The sequence below is a fragment of the Perca flavescens genome, chromosome 14 (assembly GCF_004354835.1).
Source record: "Perca flavescens isolate YP-PL-M2 chromosome 14, PFLA_1.0, whole genome shotgun sequence".
Lineage (NCBI taxonomy): Eukaryota > Metazoa > Chordata > Actinopteri > Perciformes > Percidae > Perca > Perca flavescens.
Genome location: NC_041344.1, coordinates 34,317,293 through 34,340,497, shown reverse-complemented (window position 1 = coordinate 34,340,497; position 23,205 = coordinate 34,317,293). Strand labels below are relative to the sequence as shown.

The 23,205-nt window shown below is 39.7% G+C and overlaps 1 protein-coding gene across 1 annotated transcript in view; it reads left to right on the top strand.

Moving 5' to 3' along the window:
- The window catches only part of thsd7aa (thrombospondin, type I, domain containing 7Aa), a 258,145-nt gene that overhangs the window by 77,933 nt on the left and 157,007 nt on the right, over positions 1-23,205 (top strand). Inside the window, exons 2-3 of the mRNA XM_028597031.1 lie at positions 658-1,296; positions 1,615-1,843. Coding sequence (XP_028452832.1) covers positions 658-1,296; positions 1,615-1,843 — 868 coding nt within the window. The remainder of the gene's footprint in view (positions 1-657; positions 1,297-1,614; positions 1,844-23,205) is intronic.

Here is a 23,205-nt window from a genome sequence, read left to right as displayed (position 1 = left end):
TTCTGCTCTGGCTCTGCATCTGCTGCGCTTCTAACAGGGGTTTTGTGCTGAAAGTGATGTTTACTTAGTACTATAATTGCATTCTCATAACTCCAGTGGAAGTGCAATCACAGTATCGCACTGGGAAGCACTTACAGGATGTGAAAAAGCAGTAGTGTTGTCTTTAGAAGCAGTTTAGAACTATAAATAATATCCTTTTTCTGTGGAATTCAAAATCCTGCTTGGATTGGGTTTTTTGGCCTGTTAAAAATAGTTTTAGTTGATTACAACTTAGGTCTTACTGTGCTATTTTATTGATCATTTGATCAGACAAGCCAAAAGTTTATCCATATCAGATTATCTAAACCACGCTATTTGGAATATAGCCCTGATAGTGTTGGTATACTCCCTTACAGTACAGATAAATTGTGCATGTATGACTCTGCATGAATGTATTTTTAGTGGGTCGAAGTCAAACCATGAAGTCAGTCTGAAACTGAGATGGAGGTTCATAACGGACAGTTTGCATAATATCTTTACTGTTTGCCTTTTTGTTCTCTTGTGAATGTTTGGCTAATCTGGGGGTTTGTTGTCTGATTGTTTGACTTGTCTTTTACAAGCATGGTTGTAATACACATTGGCCTTTCCTTGACCTCTGTGTTGTCTTACTCTTCACAGGTCCATGGGGTCGCTGTATGGGCAGTGAGTGTGGACCTGGCGGCAGCCAGAGCAGGGCGGTATGGTGTGCTCACTCTGAAGGCTGGACCACCCTGCACACCAACTGCGACCAGACAGAACGGCCGGACAACCAGCAGAGCTGCTTCAGAGTGTGCGACTGGCACAAAGATCTGTATGACTGGCAGCTGGGTGCGTGGAACCAGTGTGTCCCGGTGTCGATGCGAAGTGCTGGGGTGCAGCGCCCCGCTGTGTGTACCCGGGGAGAGGAGGGTATCCAGACACGTGAGGTGGGCTGTGTCCAGAAAGCAAACGCAGAGCCCGCAGAGGATGCAATCTGCGAATACTTTGAGCCCAAACCACGCCTAGAGCAGGCCTGTCTCATTCCCTGTCCACGGGACTGTGTGGTATCGGAGTTCAGCTTGTGGACTCACTGTTCTAAAACCTGTGGGATGGGCTTACAGAACCGCATTCGCTTCGTTCTGGCTCCGCCACTGTTTGGCGGGGCTGCCTGCCCAAACTTGACCGAGTTTCAGACATGCCAGCCAGGGCTCTGTGAGGGAGCGGAGAGCCTCTACAGCCTCAGGGTGGGACCCTGGGGGCCCTGCTCTGTTCCGATGCCAAGGCAAGCCAGACAAGCTGATAAACCACTCACAGAGAGTGACAACCCATCCAAGGAAAGTGAAACACTTTCCAAAGAGGGTGACAAACAGTCCAGACAGAGCGACAAAACATCCAAAGGGGGTGACAAACAATCCAGAGAAGGTATCAAACTGTCCAGTGAGGGCGACAAACAGAGCAGAGAGGGCGACAAACAGCACAAAGAAGGAGACAAAAGGTCCAAAGAGGGTGATAAACTGTCCAGAGAGGGACACAAACCATCCAGACCCAACAAAAAATTGGGCAAGGCAAACAGGAAACCAGACAGGCCATCCCGGCAGGCAGACAGGCCCAAACGACAGAAAAAGGCTAAAAACAAAGAGAAAAAAGACAAAATGAGAGAGAAAGTCCGGGAGAGATTAAGGGAGAGGGGTAAAGTGAAGGATCCTGAGACCAGAGAACTCATCAAGAAGAAGAGGACCAGAAACCGTCAGAACCGCCCAGGAGGAAAGTCCTGGGACCTGCAGGTCGGCTACCAGACCAGAGAAGTGTCCTGTGTGCATAAGAGTGGGAATGTTGAAGCTCTCAGGTAAGAATGACATAAATTCATAATGAAATAAATGTCCTTATGTGTCACCTCACATGCATGTCATCTACAATGATGTGTTTCTTTCCAATGCCTTTGTGTGACTGTATGCTTCTCACTTTCTCTAGTGGCTAGTCTGCATAATAATTGGTTCCAGCATTAAGACTAGAATAATGGTAATACCTATGCCAAGTGCCCAGGTCAGGGTTAGGGTTTGGTATGTTAAGGATTTTGTAAAGTCCTGTGTGGCCTGATTACTTTAAAGCAAATAATAAAGGTGCACCCGTAAGGCACAGCCTTCTTTCTCTCTAGGGTTAGCTGGCTATTTTATTCTAGCTGCATTTGAAGTGTTTTGTGATCTGACGGCCCTCTCAGCAGGATGACTTATTTGTCTGTGCCCTCAAAAACTCACTGTTAAAAAAAGAACTCTATGATGTGACAACACTATGGTTAAGGTTTGGTTTGGTTTCGGCACAAAACAACTTGCTTGGAATGAAGATAATGAATGACTGTAGTCATGCTTTACAAAAAAAATCAAATGATGTCATTTATATAGTTGGGCCATAAAATATTGGTCACCCTAAAGTTTTTGTGTGAATTGACCTTCCTATGACAACATGGTGCAAATCCAATATACTCTAAAAGCCCTCATGCCATCAATGCCTTTTGTGTATGACATCATAAAGTGTTCACATAATAAATTCAATGTTGATTTCTTCAGCAGATAGTAACTTTATCTGGAGAAAAGTGTCTTTTTGAAAACAAAATAAACTGAACAGCTGCTATGATAAAAAGAGGCAAAACACTCTCTTAAGGCCAAGAATGCAGGATTTCACTGATGAATGATCATGACATTTCGTTAATCTTCATGAGAAGATCAGCAAATCGCCTTCGAGTGTGGCCAGACAACATGCTGTGTGACCTAAATTGTTTGAAACATACTGCTTTACTGGTATTGTACATACTGCACTGGCTCCACCTGCTTACTTTCTGTTGACAACCGCTTTACATCTAAAATATATTTTTTACTACCTGCTAACGAGCTGTTTATCCATTACAGGATATATACTTATGTGCATACCTGTCTACAACCTGTTCTTATTACACATACAGTGCCTTGCGAAAGTATTCGGCCCCTTTGAACTTTTCGACCTTTTGCCACATTTCAGGCTTCAAACATAAAGATATAAAAGTGTAATTTTTTTTGAAGAATCAACAAGTGGTACACAATCATAAAGTGGAACGAAATTTATTGGATATTTCAAACCTTTTTAACAAATAAAAAACTGAAAAATTGGGCGTGCAAAATGATTCAGCCCCCTTAAGTTAATACTTTGTAGCGCCACCTTTTGCTGCGATTACAACTGTAAGTCGCTCGGGGTATGTCTCTATCAGTTTTGCACATCGAGAGACTGAAATGTTTGCCCATTCCTTCTTGCAAAACAGCTGGAGCTCAGTGAGGTTGGATGGAGAGCGTTTGTGAACAGCAGTTTTCAGTTCTTTCCACAGATTCTCGATTGGATTCAGGTCTGGACTTTGACTTGGCCATTCTAAAACCTGGATATGTTTATTTGTGAACTAGTCCATTGTAGATTTTGCTTTATGTTTTGGATCATTGTCTTAATCTCCGTCCCAGTCTCAGGTCTTTTGCAGACTCCATCAGGTTTTCTTCCAGAATGGTCCTGTGTTTGGCTCCATCCATCTTCCCATCAATTTTAACCATCTTCCCTGTCCCTGCTGAAGAAAAGCAGGCCCAAACCATGATGCTGCCACCACCATGTTTGACAGTGGGGATGGTGTGTTCAGGGTAAAAAGTTCGATTTTGGTTTCATCTGACCAGAGCACCTTCTTCCACATGTTTGGTGTGTCTCCCAGGTGGCTTGTGGCAAACTTTAAACAACACTTTTTATGGATATCTTTAAGAAATGGCTTTCTTCTTGCCACTCTTCCATGAAGGCCAGATTTGTCCAGTATACGACTGATTGATGTCCTATGGACAGAGTCTCCCACCTCAGCTGTAGATCTCTGCAGGTCATCCAGAGTGATCATGGGCCTCTTGGCTGCATCTCTGATCAGTCTTCTCCTTGTATGAGCTGAAAGTTTAGAGGGACGGCCGGGTCTTCGTAGATTTGCAGTGGTCTGATACTCCTTCCATTTCAATATTATCGCTTGCACAGTGCTCCTTGGGATGTTTAAAGCTTGGGAAATCTTTTTGTATCCAAATCCAGCTTTAAACTTCTCCCCAACAGTATCTGGGACCTGCCTGGTGTGTTCCTTGTTCTTCATGATGCTCTCTGCGCTTTAAACAGACCTCTGAGACTATCACAGAGCAGGAGACTTGATTACACACAGGTGGATTCTGTTTATCATCATTAGTCATTTAGGTTAACATTGGATCATTCAGAGATCCTCACTGAACTTCTGGAGAGAGTTTGCTGCACTGAAAGTAAAGGGGCTGAATAATTTTGCACGCCCAATTTTTCAGTTTTTTATTTGTTAAAAAGGTTTGAAATATCCAATAAATTTCGTTCCACTTCATGATTGTGTCCCACTTGTTGTTGATTCTTCACAAAAAATTACAGTTTTATATCTTTATGTTTGAAGACTGAAATGTGGCAAAAGGTCGAAAAGTTCAAGGGGGCCGAATACTTTCGCAAGGCACTGTATACATGTACTACACTACTGCACAACCTGTTTACAGCACAGTTTATTCAGTTTAATATTAATCCACCACAGGATTATATATTTTGTTCTCTTGTATTCCTATATTTTAACTACAGCTTTAATGCCATGTCTTTTTTTAAATACATAAAATATGTGTATGACCATTGTTGGGGGGAGCCTGAGAACTTCAATTTCATAGCCAATGACTGCTTCACTGTAGTTGTTGTGCTTATGACAATAAAGAACTTAAACTTGAAGCCTTAAAGGTCCTATGACATGGTGCTCTTTGGATGCTTTTCTATAGACCTTAGTGGTCCCCTAGTACTCTATCTGAAGTCTCTTTTATGTAGACCTTAGTGGTCCCCTAATACTGTATCTGAAGTCTCTTTTATATAGACCTTAGTGGTCCCCTAATACTGTATCTGAAGTCTCTTTCCCAGAATTCAGTCTTGGTGCAGAATTACAGCCACTAGAGCCAGTCCCACAATGAGCTTTCCTTAGGATGTGCCATTTATGTGCATTAAATGCTAGTGAGGAGGAGAGAGGGGGGGCAAGGTGGAGGGTGGGGGTGTGGCCTTGACCAACTGCCACTTTGCTCGTTTGAAAGCCATGATCTCTCTCTCTCATGGGTGGGCCAAATTCTCTGGGCGGGCAAAGCAAAGAAAGGGGAGGTAACCTTGCTCCTTATGACCTCATAAGGAGGAGATTCCAGATCGGCCCATCTGAGCTTTCATTTTCTCAAAGACAGAGCAGGATACCCAGGGCTCGGTTTACACCTATCACCATTTCTAGCCACTGGGGGACCATAGACAGGCTGGGGGAATGCCGATTAATGTTAAAAAACCTCATAAAGCGAAATTTTCATGCCATGGGACCTTTAAGACTTCCATTTAAACCAAAATAACAGCCCAGTATCAGTAATTACAGTAACAGTAATTCTGTTTATACTGGACCATTCCACACCTCAAGATGTACCTCCATAGCAGGGGTGTCGGACTGGGGGTAAAACCGATACTGATTACCAGGGCCCAAGGGGAGAGAGGGCCCTTGAAAAGTCTGGAATATATTTTATTTCACCTGGATATTTTCCTTTCCTAATTAAATTTCATAATGCATGTCAGATGAAATGTAAAGTTAGTGTATTGGCTGAATAACTTGGTTGATTGACTGACTACATTTTGTATACAAAAAAAGACTATCTAAGGTCTCACCCACCCCTTGCTAATGCGCCAAATGGTTTAGTCCATCTGCACACATTTTGTTTACGTTAGTTCATCTGGTGGAGCGCAAACTTCTGCTGTAGAAATGTCTTTCTCAAAGAAAGCCAAATCAGGCTACCAAAAAGAAAGGAAAGACAGGAGGAGAAGGAGAGAAAACGAAAGGAGGGGAAACAATTGGTAACTGACTTCTTTTCAAAGAAAGGTGAGCACAAACTAGAAAACGAAATCCATGGTGCTAAACTGCTTGAATATCTCTGTGACCGTTAGTGCTAAAAACAGACTGAGACAACCCATATAAAGAGCAGAACATACACTTTCAAATGATAATTTGGTTATACATGTAATCTGAGGTAAAGGCTAAATAAATATACTACACTACAATGCTGTTTGCATATAACACACCATTGTAAGCCTAATTTAATGTTTAATTTTAAATGAATAGGCTATAATGTCTATAATTAGCAATAATGGGCTAGTCAGTGTCATAGGTAGCTTGGTAGCTCATTGGTAGATACATATCATGTCAACATTATAGTTATGTCAGATTCAGTAGATGTTAACATTGTGAAACACATGGCCCTCAGTTTCAGAAACTGTCCCACCAGGGAGTGGAGTAGCAACAGACCCCTCATCATCCTCTTTGGATTTGAGACAAGGGGAGCTTATTTCAAAATTAAAGCAAACCATGTTTAGCCATTTTGACTGAAAGGTGTTAAGTAACACTAACATCTTATTATATTAGGTTACAATTAGGATAAGAGGTTAATATCAAATGTATCCTTCATAGAGAAAGAAGATAGAGAAGGTGTGATTGAGGATGATGGGAGTGAAGACAGCAGTGTGGAAATGAGAGATGAGGAAATGGAAAGTAGGCAGAGCAGTGCAGACCAGTTTTTGCCAGAGGATCCAGGAATATGGCCAGATAAATTAACAGATGATCAGAGAGACACAATAGTACGCAGGCTGGCAAGTAAAGGTACAGAGAAAACAACCAAATGTAGTAGTAACCACAGTAAAGTAGGCTAGAGAATGTTTAGAAAGGAGGTTTGAAATGTGTGTCATCAGGCTACTTTAAGCATTACAGTTAATAGTTATTACCCTATAAACATCTAGGCCTACAGATTCATGTGTACAGAGGCCCGATTATTTTTATTTTCTTTGGGAGGGGGGAGGGGGGTGAGTTGAGGAACATGGGGGCCCATCAGGACTGCCTATGCATAGGGCCTATGGTCTTGTGCTACGCCCCTGCTCCATAGCCAACTTTCAGGGCCAATGCAGGACGTAGTGTGTCCTTTATGTAGTTTGTCCATAAGTAAATATGTGGTGGTTGGGTTGGTGGATATGCGTGTAACTTGTTCAGGTTTCATGTGGTATACCAGAGTTAGCATCCTATCGCAGACACAATCTTTCCTAACCATAACCATACAGGTAAGGGTTTAAGGTGCTGGTCATATAATTGCAAAATCCTTGATTCGATTCTGGTCGTGCACCTCTGTTACATGTCATTTCCCATTGCCCTCTCTCTCTCCCCTCATTTCCTGTCATCTCTCTACTATCCACTGTCTCATAAAGGCAAACTAAATGCTTCGCCCCAAACAAAAGCCTTACCCATACCATACTGTAGTTGCCATGCACAGATGTTGTAGAAAGAGGATTTTAGAAATGTCATTAAACGCCACAGTAGCAAAACAGACATGAATAAATATACATTCCTTGACTGACTAACCTTTTGTTTATACTTTTTCATTGTACAAGATTATTGCTATATTTATGATATGCACATTCATATGTCATATGACGTGGCTTGTTTGTTGTGCACTGTCACATTGCTGCACGCTCCAGCTCACAATGCATGTCTGTGGCACTCAATGGCTCAAAGTGTCACGGCTCATAAGACTTAGTCATATTGTATGTGTTCTAATAACCCTGTAAGCCTTCAGTTTTATCACTGTTTTCTGCCTCAAATTTAATATTTAGTCAGAGCTAATTGAGATTATTCAAAATCCTACATGAAGGCTTGAGATTAATTAGTGGAATTATTAATGCTATCCATATATTATGTGTAAGGCCACAGTGCTGGGCCTCAGTAATAATGGTCGTAACGAGAATTGCTATCAGTTTCAATTAGTCAATGTTGAACATCATTTTGTCTGTTCTACTTCCTCAGTGTCCATGTAGCTTCTCCCACCTCAATAACACTGGACACTTTTCCATCCTAAAATGTACTTACTCAATACATGTTTTTCTTCAGCTAGGCCATGTCCATGTGGCTTCTGAGAGCCATGTTCTTTGTTAGGAGATGAATGGCCTCATTCTGTCTCGCTGTGCTTGCTCGGCTCTAATAGAGGCCACTGAGCAGCATCCATTACATCCTGAGAAAATCGAGGCTCTTGTGATAGATTTGCTTCAAATGAGGGTCAGAATTCACATCATTCAAACTTTAGGCAAAAGCCAATCGTCATGTTTCACTCAAGTAGATTATTATATTTATATGATACGATACACACTAGGATTGATATCAACTTTGGAATATTCTCTTTATCCAAAAGAGAACCACATATCCATATTCCTTTTTTAGCCCTTCTATCATTGCCCGAGAGTTTATTCTGACACCCTGCTCTTATGGAGAACTGTATGTCACAGAATGCACTGATGGCTAAAGGCTTGAAAGAGGCTTAGTTGAAAGTGATGACAATATTAATGTTGACTGGATCCCAGAGTCAAGTTTATTTACAGTTAGAGCCATACCTGTGGGACCTTTTTTTTTTTTTTTTTTCTCGTGGCTAAAAGCTTATTATGTGTGTCCAGGATTTAAATGATGATGAACTCCACTGGGCCTTTATCAAGTGTTTTAAAAAGACATATTGTAATTGTTGTAAATATTTTTAATATTATGCAAAATTGCACTTTTTCATGGCTTTTCAACATAAATATGTGTCCCTGGTGTGATTAAAGACCATCCTTTTTCTTTTTCTCCTGCTCAGAAAACATGTGTAACAATAGTTATAATGTCCTATGAAGGCAATATATCTAGATGCCATTGTGATGTGTCTTTTTATCATAAAGTATTTCTGTGACATTATGTGATTATATGATGATAGTATGGTGGCCGACAGGGGCAAAAGCACTGCAACTAAGGAAAACACATGCAAATAGACAAAACACAAGCAAATTAAGAAAATATCTTCATAAATGTGACATCACATGCGCAGCATTTAGCAAACACTCTGCATATACACACAACACAACCAAATACACAAATGCGCTGCAAATACACACAACACAACCAAATACACAAATGCGCTGCAAATACACACAACACAACCAAATACACAAATGCGGCGCAAATATACACAACACAACCAAATATACAAATGCGCTGCAAATACACACAACACAACCAAATACACAAACGCGCTGGAAATACACACAACACAACCAAATACTCTGAAGCCCTCAGTATTCTTCAAATGAACTGCTTGTCGTATTGCATACCGTGATAACATATTGTGGGGCTGAAAAGCCTAAACTACATCAAAGTGCACACTGTTACATTTTGTATCTGTAAAGCCATAAGGGCCATAGTCACATCTGTGTCTAGACCCTGCTGCTTTAGCTTTACTATAACATGGTTTAAAGAAAAAGGAAGCTCAATGGCTGCAGAACAAATAGAAAAAAAAATACAAGAGCAGACAGTTAATTTCTACACAAAGTTGTCTATTCCACAACATGGATTTAACAAACATTTTCACTAAACCCACATTCTTGAATACACCACTGATGTTGAGGGAATATGAGGAAAAATGTAACTGCTGAGACTCAAAGGGAAGAGAACCAGAGAAGGGAAGCAGTGTCATTATCCCAAATGGCCTACCAGCCTCTACAACACATAGAGAGAGAAACAAGTGTCTTTCAACTCCTCAGAAATCCCATCATCAAACAAAGCCATAGTGCTGTGAAGCAACTGCTGAAAATACGGATAACAAATTGTTTGGGTTTGTAATGACCAACTTTTAAACCCTGTTTATCAAATTGGCTGACTCGGACAAAGGAAAGCTGCAGGCATGTACAGCAGCATTTCACCAGTCTTTTACATCTGTGTAATCCCTACACAACAGTCGCTTTACTTGGTTCTTAATAATCCACTCTGTGTATGTAGAGGCATTTTAAAAGGCAAGCAAATGTTGGTATTTGTCTTGCTGTCTTTTTCCTGTCTTTATCCACTGTATGTGTAGCTCTCTGTGCACACTGTGATGTCACAATGCTTATTTTAACATTCATTCACAGGTTTTTGATTTTCAGTCAATTTAGACTATTTTTTGTGATGTTATTTTGCACAAAGTATTATCTACCTTATAGCCTATGCCCAAATCATATGGTTATATGCATTTAAAATGATATTCCTTAATACTTTCCTTATATCATTGATACCTTTTCATAGCTGACATTATTTTCATCAGTTATAAATACATTATACTGTAATGACCTCTATAGTAGTTCAGTAAATACTAGGGCTGTCAAACGATTAATTTTTTTTTAAACGTGATTAATCGCTGAATTTCTATATTTAATCGCGATTAATCGCATGTTTTATCACATGATTAAAATTCTATTATTTTGCATTTCAGAACTGTTTTTAAGTACATATTAACAATGGAAAGCAATTCTTACCAGTGATCAAATGAATGCAAAGAAAGTTACTTTATGAACTTGACTTTAAGATTTGTATTAGTTTATTATTTATTTACTGTAAACAAAAGAAGAAAAAAGAAAAAAAAGAAGGGTACTAAACAACAGTCAGGAACTTGTTTATTGTTAAGGCCATGGTCAAAATTAAAGATTTAATAATAATAATGTAATAACTATAACAATAACTTATTTCACCAGTAAATTGCTGTTGAACGACAAAAACAACCACCAGATGGGAAAATGGTATTTTACAATTACTGTGAATGCACCACGAGGCTACCTGTTTTAAGTGAACGCACCGTCTGTGTAGTTTAATTCCGACAACGGCAGCTGCTGTGCTGCAGAGCAGACTGTTAGGTCCCGCTGTTGGAATCCTCTCCAGTGAAATCCAGTCACACTTTACACTGTTTGTTAGCTGTCAGCATTTTAACCCTGTTTAATCGAGCTGCTAGCTAAAGGTAGGCTAACGTTACCTGCTGTCAGTTGTAGTGTAAAGTCAGGCACCAAAATTTTCGTTCTTATTTGGTCTCGTTACTACCGTTTAGATCGCCACATTTCGGTACCCAACCCTACTTACCAGAGTCAATATAGTGTGCAGTAACTTCTAAATAATTTTGATAACTCACTGACATCCAGTGATCACTGTTTGATGAGACAGTGTTTACAATAACAGGTTGGCGAGTAGCACTCTCCAAAATAGTGCTTTGCCTGAGCCCACTAACATTAACCTGAGTCACATTAACTGGACTATGCTTAGCTCGTAGCTGGTATCACTAGCATCAACATGAGTCACGTTAACTGGACTATGCTTAGCTCGTAGCTGGTAGCACTAGCATCAACCTGAGTCACATTAACTGGACTATGCTTAGCTTGTACCTGGTAGCACTAGCATCAACCTGAGTCACGTTAACTGGACTATGCTTAGCTCATAGCTGGTAGCACTAGCATCAACCTGAGTCATGTTAACTGGACTATGCTTAGCTCGGAGCTGGTAGCTAAAGCTTGACGTGCTTCGGTGATATTTTAAGTCGGCGATACACAATGTGCATATGGCTTTTGACTTGTCTACGAGCTGTCTGGGAGTTTTGGAAAATAAAACGCTCCATTCAGAATTGTGTTCCTGCTGCATTTCTCCATCATGGCTGCATCCTGCAGCAGGAGGATGTGTTAGGAAGAAGTATGGCAGTTTGATGATAAGTAAAGGTGCTGCAAAGGTTTAAAATAGTAGCCTGTTAGGCACAACGTGAAGCAGAGTGAAGTGAAAATAAATAAATAAATGGCGGCATGTGATTAAAAAAAATTTATGCGTTAATCTCGGCCCTTAATCGCAACGCGATTAATGTGTTAATGCTGACAGCCCTAGTGAATACCATTGCCAATGCAATTCTATCATAAGTCCATTATTAGTTTGTCAGACAACATTGTTGATAGAGATGCCCTCACACCATATTGGACATGAGCATTTATTGGATAATAATTGGCAAAAATAAAGCCTCAAAGAGCTCCTATTATACTCCTTTTCAGCGTCATAATTGTACTCTTGGGGTCTTCTACAATAGGTTTACATGCTTTGATATATATATGAAAAACTTGCTGGCATTCTCAGTCAGTGGTGTCATTAAATGAGGAATTTCAAACAGGAAAATTGGCAAGGCGTCTTAAGCAGTTGAGAAAAAGTGCTCTCTGTGGGATTCTTGAATGTCTTCTCTTGTCTTCTTCAGGAAAACAATGTGAATCATTTAAATCCCAATCCTAATGAATCCCAGTTTGTGTGGATGCACTATAACGTTTACTGAAAATTCATTCAGATTTAGCAATTTGATGATGAATCCACCTTAATAATAAAAAGTATCGGTATTGTATTGGTATTTTATCATAAGTACGTAAAATGTATTTATAAAGCGCTTTTCACAGATAAAATCACAAAGTGCTGTACAAAAGAATAGGTAAAACAAACAATATAAAAATGTATATACATATGTAAAATGAAAGTGACACTAGTGAAAACCCATCAACCAAAAGCTTTCCTAAATAAACATGTTTTCAGATCCTTTTTAAAAGAGACAACAGAATCTGCCAGACGCATGGGCAGGGCGTTCCACAGTCTGGGAGCAACAGACTGAAAAGACAGGTCCCCTCGGGTATTATAACGAGCCTTAGGGACTACAAGCAGGTTCTGGCCAGAGGACTGAAGAGTCCGGCTAGAGAAATACGGCTTCAAAAGGTCCAGGATGTACTGTGGGGCCTGACCGTTTAAGGCTCTGAAAGTCAGCACTAAAATCTTAAAATCAATCCTAAATTTTACAGGGAGCCAATGGAGAGCCAACAAGACTGGAGTGATATGAGACATTTGAGGGGCACCTGTTAAAGGTCTAGCAGCAGAATTTTGAACAATTTGCAGTTTGTTCAGAGCAGACTTATTCAGACAAGTAAAAACATTGTTGCAGTAGTCAAGTCTTGTTGATATGAAAGCGTGAATTATCATTTCAACATCCTTCTTTGACAACATTTTGTGAATTTTAGAGATGTTCCTAAGATGATAAAAGCAATTTCAGACGAGTTGTTTTGAGTGTGTCTCCAAAGACATGGCCTGGTCAAACACAACCCCCAGGTTTCTGAGGCTGGATTTGACAGAGGGGCCCAGAGAGCCAAGGTGCTGTTTGATCAGCGGGATCTTATGTTCTGGAGCAAAGATCAGCGTTTCAGTCTTGTTTGAATTTATCTGCAGGTAGTTAGTGGCCAGCCAGTCTTTGATGGAGGACACAATTCAATTCAATTCAATTCAATTTTATTTATAGTATCAAATCATAACAAGAGTTATCTCGAGACACTTTACAGATAGAATAGGTCTAGACCACACTCTGTAATTTACAAAGCCCCAACAATTGCAGTAATTCCCTCAAGAGCAAGCAGTGCGACAGTGGTGAGGAAAAACTCCCTCTTGGGAAGAAACCTCGGACAGACCCAGGCTCTTGGTAGGCGGTGTCTGACGGGCCGGTTGGGGATATTGATGAACAGTGGCGATAATAGTCAAATTAATAATGGAACAGTGACTTCAAATGGTAGTTGTACACACTCTAGGAACAGAGACAAACGATGGAACTCAGCATCATTAAAAGAACAATGCAACTGGACATCGTCGGCATAGAAATGATATCATACATCCTTGAAACAACCAATAATTTGACCAAGTGGCAAAATGTACAGTAAAAACAAAATAGGACCCAAAACTGACCCTTGTGCCACTCCGCAGGACAAATTGGTCACATCAGACTGTACATTGTTTACAGCAACATTAAAGGTTCCTTTCATGAATATAGGAAGAGAACCACTGACGGACAGATCCTGATAGTCCCATCTCATTATGAAGCCGATTGATCAGTATACTGTGATCCACAGTGTCAAAAGCAGAAGTCAAATCAAGAAGTACCGTAAAAGTAAAAGTACAGTGTAGCAGCCAGAGTCTGCTGCCATCATCACATCACTAGAGACTTTGATAAGGGCTGTTTCAGTGGAGTGTAATTTTCGAAAACCAGACTGAAAAGTATCAAACAAGTTGTGCTGCTCCATAAAAGGAGGTCAGCTGGCATGCCAATACTTTTTCCAAAATTTTGGAAATAAATGGAAGTTTAGATATGGGCCTGTAGTTTTTAGGTTCTGAAGGGTCAAGATTGGGCTTTTTAAGGATCGGGTTTACCACAGCGTGTTTGAAGTAGCTGGGGACTGAGCCAGATCTAAGTGACAGATTAATTATTTTTTCCACACAGGGGCCGACAATATCAAACATTTTCAACAATAGAGTTGTTGGGACAATGTCAGCGGGGCTCGAAGATGGTTTCATATTTCCTGTTATTGTCTTCACATCCTGTAGGCTGACAGGAGTGAAGGACAACCAAGACGACACCGGTGAAAACTCAGTAGAACAAACACTGATGAGTGGAGAATTAACACTGGCCCTAATGTCATGTACTTTGTTCACAAAAAAGTCCTCATGTGTGTACACAGGCACAAGAGGTGCTGAAGGTGCAGTAAGATTTCCAATGGTGTCAAACAAGACTTACATTTTTCTTATTTCCTGACACAAGGTTAGAAAAATCAGCTGAGCCAGCATCATGTCTTTTAAATGGAGTCTGTGTACCTCTAATTTAGTGGTTTTCCACAGTCTTCTGACATTTTCTCCTAAAAGTACAAATGTTATCATTTATCCATGGGAGGGCCTTTTTCTGTGACCCTGAAATCTTTTTAACAGGCGCTACCATATCCAAAACCGAACGGACAGTGGTTGTTGAAACTTTGCACAAATGAATCAACATCATCACATTCAACAAAGGAGCGAGAGTCAAAAGAGGCAGAGAAATCTCTAGGTGTTGTCTCACTAATGATGCGTTTTTGTGTTACAACATTACAGACAGTAGGCATCATGGTAAGTGACAAATTAAAAGAAATACAACAATTGTTACTTATTTGAAAATCTTCAACACTCAGTTTATCAATGTTTAGGCCACAAGAGAAAACCAAATCTAACGTGTGGCCTTTTTTATGTGTGGGGCCAGAAACATGCTGTACAAAATTGAAAGAATCCATAATAGTCAACAGTTCAGCTGCAATCGAACAAGAGGGATCGTCAATATGCAGATTAAAGTCCCCAAGGACAAAAACGCGATCTAGTTTGATGATAGACCTTAAAAACTCAGAGAAATCATCAAGAAATGACCAGGAGGTCGGTAAACTAAAACACAGAAAAAGGGGTGTATTTTCCCAACCTTACACATCTGCAGCTCACAGGAGTTGAACGAAGCGGTGTCCATCAAACTGCAGCAGAAAGAATCCCGAAAAACCAGCACAAGTCCGCCTCCACGGCGCGCGAGCCGAGGAGTACCAAACACGGAGCAGTCCGGGGGGCATAGTTCTTTAAGATGAAAGTGCTCGTTCTCCCGCTGCCATTTCCCCGTAATGAACAGAAAATCCAAGTTCTCCTTAGTGAAATGGTCGTTGAGGGTAAAAGCCTTGCTCGCAATGGAGCGCGCATTGAGAAGTGCAATCCTGGTAGAGCGCGTTCGTGACAAGGGCTGGCCTGCAACATGCTGGATGGCATGATCCGTCCGACAGGTAACTGGGCACAGGACACGCTGGCGGGGCGCACGATGGCAAGCAGGCCGGGTGGGGAAGATCCGGTCGGCAGTGCTCCACACAGGCGATGAGGCACAGGCCGCGTGCCGATCTTACTCGCAGACCGGAACCGGCCTCAGGCACCGCTCACTCCCAGGAGCTCTGGATCCGTTCGGCCCAGATGAAAATCCACGGGATCGCCACTTTCTCCTCCAAACTTGGACCCTAGCCCTGGATCCCCGCTTCCTTCTTCTGCTACGGCGCCGGTTAAGCAACAGGTATTCCGGCGATGACGCGTGGCACTCCAGTTTTGGAGGGAAAAACTCAGAAAATCTGCTCCCGGGTAATACAAAAGTCCTGCATATGTGCCTTAATGCGGAGCAACACGGCCCAAGGAAATCCCAAGGAAGATTACAAATGTATGAGAGAGTAGAGAGGTGACCGACGCATAGCCAAACACAGGCGCCATCTTGGTGTAGAGGGATAATCATGATCGTATGATAATTGTATCATATCGGTGGTACTGGCCCTGTATTTACTTGGTACGGATCAATACCACAGGCTGCAGCGCTCTGAAAGCTGCCAGTTCACACCATGAGATGTGACGAGACCGTGTATCATCTCCATAACAACGCCTCGTTGTACTTCCGTTCTAACTTCCTACTTTTAGGCTTTTTTATAGCTGGATATATCATTTGTTTCGTCTAAATGTGAACGTGGATAACGTTAGTGATATTGAGATGTTGGCTACAGTTACATTTCTAGTAATGAATCGGCGAAAACATGTTTTATTTCTCTGATTCACGGCTTTGTTCTAACGCCGCTGGGCGCTCCCTCTCTTCTCTTCAGTCTCTCTCTAGGTCGCTCCAACATGTAACGTTACCGTGCTATCGGTTGTTGAGGCTCCATCTAAAACTCTGCCATTTCAACCAGCTGTTTGTAACATACAAATAAAATGCATTATGGATAATTTTATTTCTATAGTTAGGGCCCAAGCGCCGACAGCGGTGAAGGCCCTGTTGAAACTGAAGGAATTATTTTCCCGGCAGATGAATTGGCTTTTTGAGGGGCTTAACATATTAAAAAACTCACCAAAATTGGCGGTGGCATCAAGGCTGGTGAACATTTACGTATTTTAAGGGTTTCGGGAATAGGCGCACAAAAATGGCTCGCTAGCGCCCCCTAGAAAGTTAAACAAATTGAGCCCCTGCAGTGCGTTTAACATAGACTCACGAAACTTGGTAAACATATGTAACATGCCAAGATGTACAAAAAACATCATTCATAAGAGTCGAACTCTGAGAACAAATCAAGGCCGATATTTACTTAAAGTCATAGCGCCCCCTAGTGGCAACAGGAAGTAGGCCTAAAAGTCAAGGTGCTATACGAACTCCTCCTAGAGATTTCATCCGATGGACTTCAAAATTGGTCTGTACCATCTCAACACCTTAAAGATGTAAAGTTATTGAAAGAAAAACTGGTAACACTTTACAATAAGGGTACATCAATTAGCATTAGTTAATGCATTAATAAGCATTAACTAACCGTTATTATGGGTTGAATAAATTGTCTAACATTTATTAACAATGCTCATGTTAACTAAGGTATTAATTGATGCATTATTTACCATTAGTTGATGCCTTAACTGTTAATCACAGTTAACTAAGGTGTCTATTTTACCATTAGTAAATGCAGTAATAAGCCCTCACAAACTATTAAAAACAGTTTATTAAGGTGTCTATTATATCATTAGTAAATGGAATAATAAGCCTTGAATAACTGTTACTAACAGTTAAATAATGTGTCTATTTAACCATTAGTTAATGCAGTAACAAGCCTTGACTAACTGTTAATAACAGTTAACTAAGGTGTATATTTTAACATTAGGTAATGTACTAAAAAGCCTGAACTGGAAATAAAAGCTAACTAAATTGTCTAAGTAAAGCCTTAGTTGATGTTGATGAAGGTATTTCCTAATATTACTAGGTGGTTGATAAAGATGTTTGATAGCATGTACGTCTTGAGGTTCACGGCCAAGCCATGTCATTATGAGAAAACTTTTTTTTATTGTTTATTTACGGGTCATGGTTGTCCACATACCTTTGTCCACTATATTTGTCCATCCTCCAACATATGACTTACTTTTGGTACAGGGTGAGATCAGGGAAAAGACTCCATAGTCTCCATGCAGAGGTTTGCTTCTTCCTTTGTCTTCATATAGACATTAACCTATATAAATTATTGTGCATGCTATATAAGCATTACTTAACATTAAATGGTCACTTAATGTGTAACAATACTGAATAAGCCTTAATAAACCATCAATAAACAGTTATTAATGCTCTTTGGTAGACTTATTGTAAAGTAGAGAACATATGCACCTTAACTAATACTTAATTAATGTGTAACGCTACAGAATAAGCCTTACCTAACCATCAATAAACAATTATTAATGCTCTTTGGTAGACTTATTGTAAAGTAGAGAACATATGCACCTTAACTAATACTTAATTAATGTGTAACAATACTGAATAAGCCGTAATAAACCATCAATAAACAGTTATTAATGCTCTTTGATAGACTTTTTGTAAAGTAGAGAACATATGCACCTTAACTAACACTTAATTAATGTGTAACAATACTGAATAAGCCTTAATAAACCATCAATAAACAGTTATTAATGCTCTTTGGTAGACATATTGTAAAGTTGAGAACATATACACCTTAACTAACACTTAATTAATGTGTAACAATACTGAATAAGCCTTACCTAACCATCAATAAAAGTTATTAATGCTCTTTGGTAGACTTATTGTAGAGAACATATGCACCTTAACTAACACTTAATTAATGTGTAACAATACCGAATAAGCCTTAATAAACCATCAATAAACAGTTATTAATGCTCTTTGGTAGACTTATTGTAAAGTAGAGAACATATGCACCTTAACTAACACTTAATTTAGTATTTAACAATACTGAACAAGCCTGACTAAACCATAAGTAACCTAAACAGTTAGTAATGCTCTTTGGTAGACTTATTGTAAAGTAGAGAACATATACACCTTAAATAACACTTAATTAATGTATAACAATACTGAACAAGCCTTTCTAAACCATAACTACACAGTTATGAATGCTCTTTGATAGACTTATTGTAAAGTTAAGAACATATGCACCTTAACTTACACTTGATAAATGCATAAGAGTGCTGAATAAGCATTACTAAACAATGATTCATAGTTTATTAATACTCTTTGACTTAAACGTTCACACAGCTTTTAAACATTAGTGAAACATTGTCAATGTGAAATCAAATCTTCATGACAACTTCTGTTATGCACACATATTCAAAATGTAAACAAGGTTTTCATTTGATTCTGAGTCAGTTCTCATCTTTCTTTCCACTGAGACTCAGAGCTATAACAGTTTAAATCCTGTATGGAGATTACACTGGAAATTGTCCCGCTCTCATCATCTGGACTGTCATGTCTTCTGGATAGTTTTCCTCTCTTGAAACCTAACAAACCAAGTGGGATATATTAATTTCTTTTAAATGCATGCAAAAGCTACGGATGCAAGAATTGATTGTTCACTATCAACATCAGATCTTTACACATATTGTACAAATGACAACAAAACATGATAGGGCAGCCTTAATGGTACACACTCTACCTAGTGAGTGGTGAGCTACCTTGACGATCGTGATTATTCATTATCTAGATAGTGTCCAGAATATTAATGCATTGATGAATCTGACAGCCAGCAATCACAGCATTTGCATGTTTGTTCATATAAATCACAGTATATTATGAACCATAAATAATCATTATCATGGCTGAAAGATGGTCTTCATGGTTAGATAGTTTATTCACTTTCTATGCAGAAATCAACCTAAATAAAAAGCCTAGTACAATATTAAAATGATTCTCCTTTGAACCTTCTGTCACATCCAATATACCTTAGTAATTGCATTAGAGTAAACACTGACAAACTTTGTTCCTTACGAGATACCACGAGAACCAGCAGACTTCTCTAGTGGCTGTTGAAACAGGTGGCATCCCTTACGTTCTAAAACCAGCCTCTGGAGACTCGACCAGCTGAGTTGCAGCAACACCATCAGCTGGTTTGAGTCGAGCTGAGACGGGCCGGTTCAGACCGCTGAAACTTTTCTCTGTGACATTCTAAAATGGTTTCCTCTCATCGCGAATCTTTGGCCTGAACTGACTCTGGGCTTAACTCGGCAGAAAGGAACATTGGTTTTGGATATTTCAAAACTCCATGTAACATTTCATGCCGTTTTTCTAATTATTTCTTTCTTGGATAAAGATTGTAGTTGTAGCAAATAAACTTTGGTTACATTTTGGGAACTAAAACACTTTGTTGACGTCGTCACAGTTAAAAAAATGCAAATTCTAATTGCAGGTCTATGGTGGGATGCAAACGTTGTTGTCCTGCATGGAATTCAGATGTCTTCTTCTTCTATGACCTTGACCTCCACACCTTACTTCCCACCTCAGTATATAAAGGGCACACCACTTCCAGCCAGGGGCGTAGCACAAGACCCTGGGCCCTATGCGTAGGCAGTCCTGATGGGCCCCCATGTTCCTCAAATTTTTTGTTTATAGGGTAATAACTATTAACTGTAATGCTTAGAGTAGCCTGATGACACACATTTCAAACCTCCTTTCTCAACATTCTCTAGCCTACTTTACTGTGGTTCCTACTACATTTTGTTTGTTTTCTCTGTACCTTTACTTGCCAGCCTGCATACTATGGTGTCTCTCTGATCATCTGTTAATTTATCTGGCCATAGTCCTGGATCCTTTGGCAAAAACTGGTCTACACTGCTCTGCCTACTTTCCAGTTCCTCAGCTCTCATTTCCACAGTGTGCTCAGAGCTCCCTGCTGTCTTAACTCCCATCATCCTCAATCACATCTTCTCTATCATCTTTCTCTATGAAGGATACATTTGATATTAACCTCTTATCCTAATTGTAACCTAATATAATAAGATGTTAGTGTTACTTAACACCTTTCAGTCAAAATGACTAAACATGGTTTGCTTTAATTTTGATATACGCTTCCCTTGTCTCAAATCCAAAGAGGAGGATGAGGGGTCTGTTGCTACTCCACTCCCTGGTGGGACAGTTTCTGAAACTGAGGGCCATGTGTTCCACAATGTTAACATCTGTTTCTACTAAATCTGACATAACTATAATGTTGACATGATATGTATCTACCGATGAGCTACCAAGCTACCTATGACACTGATTAGCCTATTATTACTAATTATAGACATTATAGCCTAATAATTTAAAATAAAACATGTTTCAAATTAGGCTATTACAATGGTATGTTGTATGCAAACAGCATTGTTAGTGTAGTTTATCTATTTAGCCTTTACCCCAGATTACATGTATAACCAAATTATCATTTGAAAGTGTATGTTCTGCTCTTTACATAGGTTGTCTCAGTCTGTTTTTAGCGCTAATATTCAAGCAGTTTAGCACCATCAATTTCGTTTTCTAGTTTGTGCTCACCTTTCTTTGAAAAGAAGTCAGTTACCAATTGTTTCCACTCATTTTGTTTTCTCTCCTTCTCCTCCTGTCTTTCCTTTCTTTTTGGTAGCCTGATTTGGCTTTCTTTGAGAAAGACATTTCTATAGCAGAAGTTTGCGCTCCACCAGATGAACTAACGTAAACAAAATGTGTGCAGATGGACTAAACCATTTGGCACATTAGCAAGGGGTGGGTGAGACCTTAGATAGTCTTTTTTTGTATACAAAATGTAGTCCGTCAATCAACCATGTTATTCAGCCAATACACTAACTTTACATTTCATCTGACATGCATTATGAAATTTAATTAGGAAATGAAAATATCCAGGTGAAATAAAATATATTCCAGACTTTTCAAAGGCCCTCTCTCCCTTTGGGCCCTGTTAATCAGTATCGGTTTTACCCCCAGTCCGACACCCCTGCTTCCAGCATTGGCACAGTATGTTGACACAGGAGGTAAAACCATGAGGTGAAGGGACATCCTGTATGAATGTGAATTCTAGAGATACTGGGATGCATTTCATACAGAACTCAGGGACCTAAATTATTAACTTTCTCCAGAAGCCACATGTGTAATGGAATCAACCAGGACTGAAAAAGCATTATTTAAAGCAGGAGTTTGTATTTAACCCTTGTGTTGTCTTCTATTGGACCATGCATGCAGGTCTTCCTGGTTCAAAATTGAAAATCAACACTTTTTTTTGTTTTTGGTGTTTTTTTTGCCGTTGAATGCTTCTTTTTACTAGACTACCATATATAAACAACACTCACACTACCTCATTATTAGTTTTACACTTATTTTTGGAATTCATGGTCAATAAACCTAATTTATATGAAAGTTCATAGAGGATACTGTCTCAAAAACATTTCAATTTCTTTTTCAAATGCAAAACAATTTAACAAAACACCCACAATTCAACGAAAGTAGAGATCTGATCTCTTGTTGTACTTGTGAAGGGTGTTGCAAGGAATCATCCATCTGTTATTTTTGGGTAAATAAAAAGAGGTAGTTAAAAAGAAATCCATATTTCTAAAATAGAAAGGGTTAAAATGTATTTTATTGATTGTTGTCTGTTTTAATACAATACCATAATTATAATCCAAATGATATACACATTTGCCTAACCACTCAAGGTTTCTCCCTAAAATGGATTTTTTCCTTTTTGCACTAAGTTATGAAATGTTTTGAAAAAATAATTTTAAAGGAACTTCTCCATAAGCTTTCACCTCTTTTAGACCAAAATCAATTTGCTTATCATGCAGAGAGAGGTGTTGAGGATGCGCTGCTATTTTTGATTAACAGCATTTATGAGCACCTTGAGCATGCTAAAAGCCTGGTCAAGATTGTGTTCATTGACTTTAGCAGCGCTTTTAATACAATCCAACCCCACCTGTTGGTGGAAAAATTGGTGCATTTGGGAGTAAATCCCCAATTCATTATTTGGATCTATAACTTCTTGACGGATCGCAGTCAGCAAGTCAGATTTAATTCATGTATATCATCCTTAAAGGAACACGCCGACTTATTGGGAATTTAGCTTATTCACCGTAACCCTTAGAGTAAGACAAGTTGATACATACCCTTCTCATCTCCATGCGTGCTGTAACGCTGCCCGACGGTTCCAGCATTAGCTTAGCCCAGCACAGATCCTGCAGGTAACTGGTTCCAACTAGCCTACTGCTCCGAATTGTGACAAAAGTGACAAAATAACGCCAACATGTTCCTATTTACATGTTGTGATTTGTAGAGTCACAGCGTGTACAAAAAACAACGTAACATGAGACACAGCCATCTTCTAACCCTAAACAAACCGGGAACTATATTCTCAGACAGGCTTGCTGCGAGCATATCACTCCACCCAAGTACTATATTCTTCCGCCTGAGAATATAGTTCCCGGTTTGTTTACAGTTAGAAGACAGCTGTGTCTCATGTTACGTTGTTTTTTGTACACGCTGTGACTCTACAAATCACAACATGTAAATAGGAACATGTTGGTGTTATTTTGTCACTTATTGGGAGCAGTAGGATTACTGGAACCATTCACCTGCATGTTCTGTGCTGGCCTGATGCCGCTGGAGCCGTCAGACAGCGTTACAGCACGCACGGAGATGAGAAGGGTAT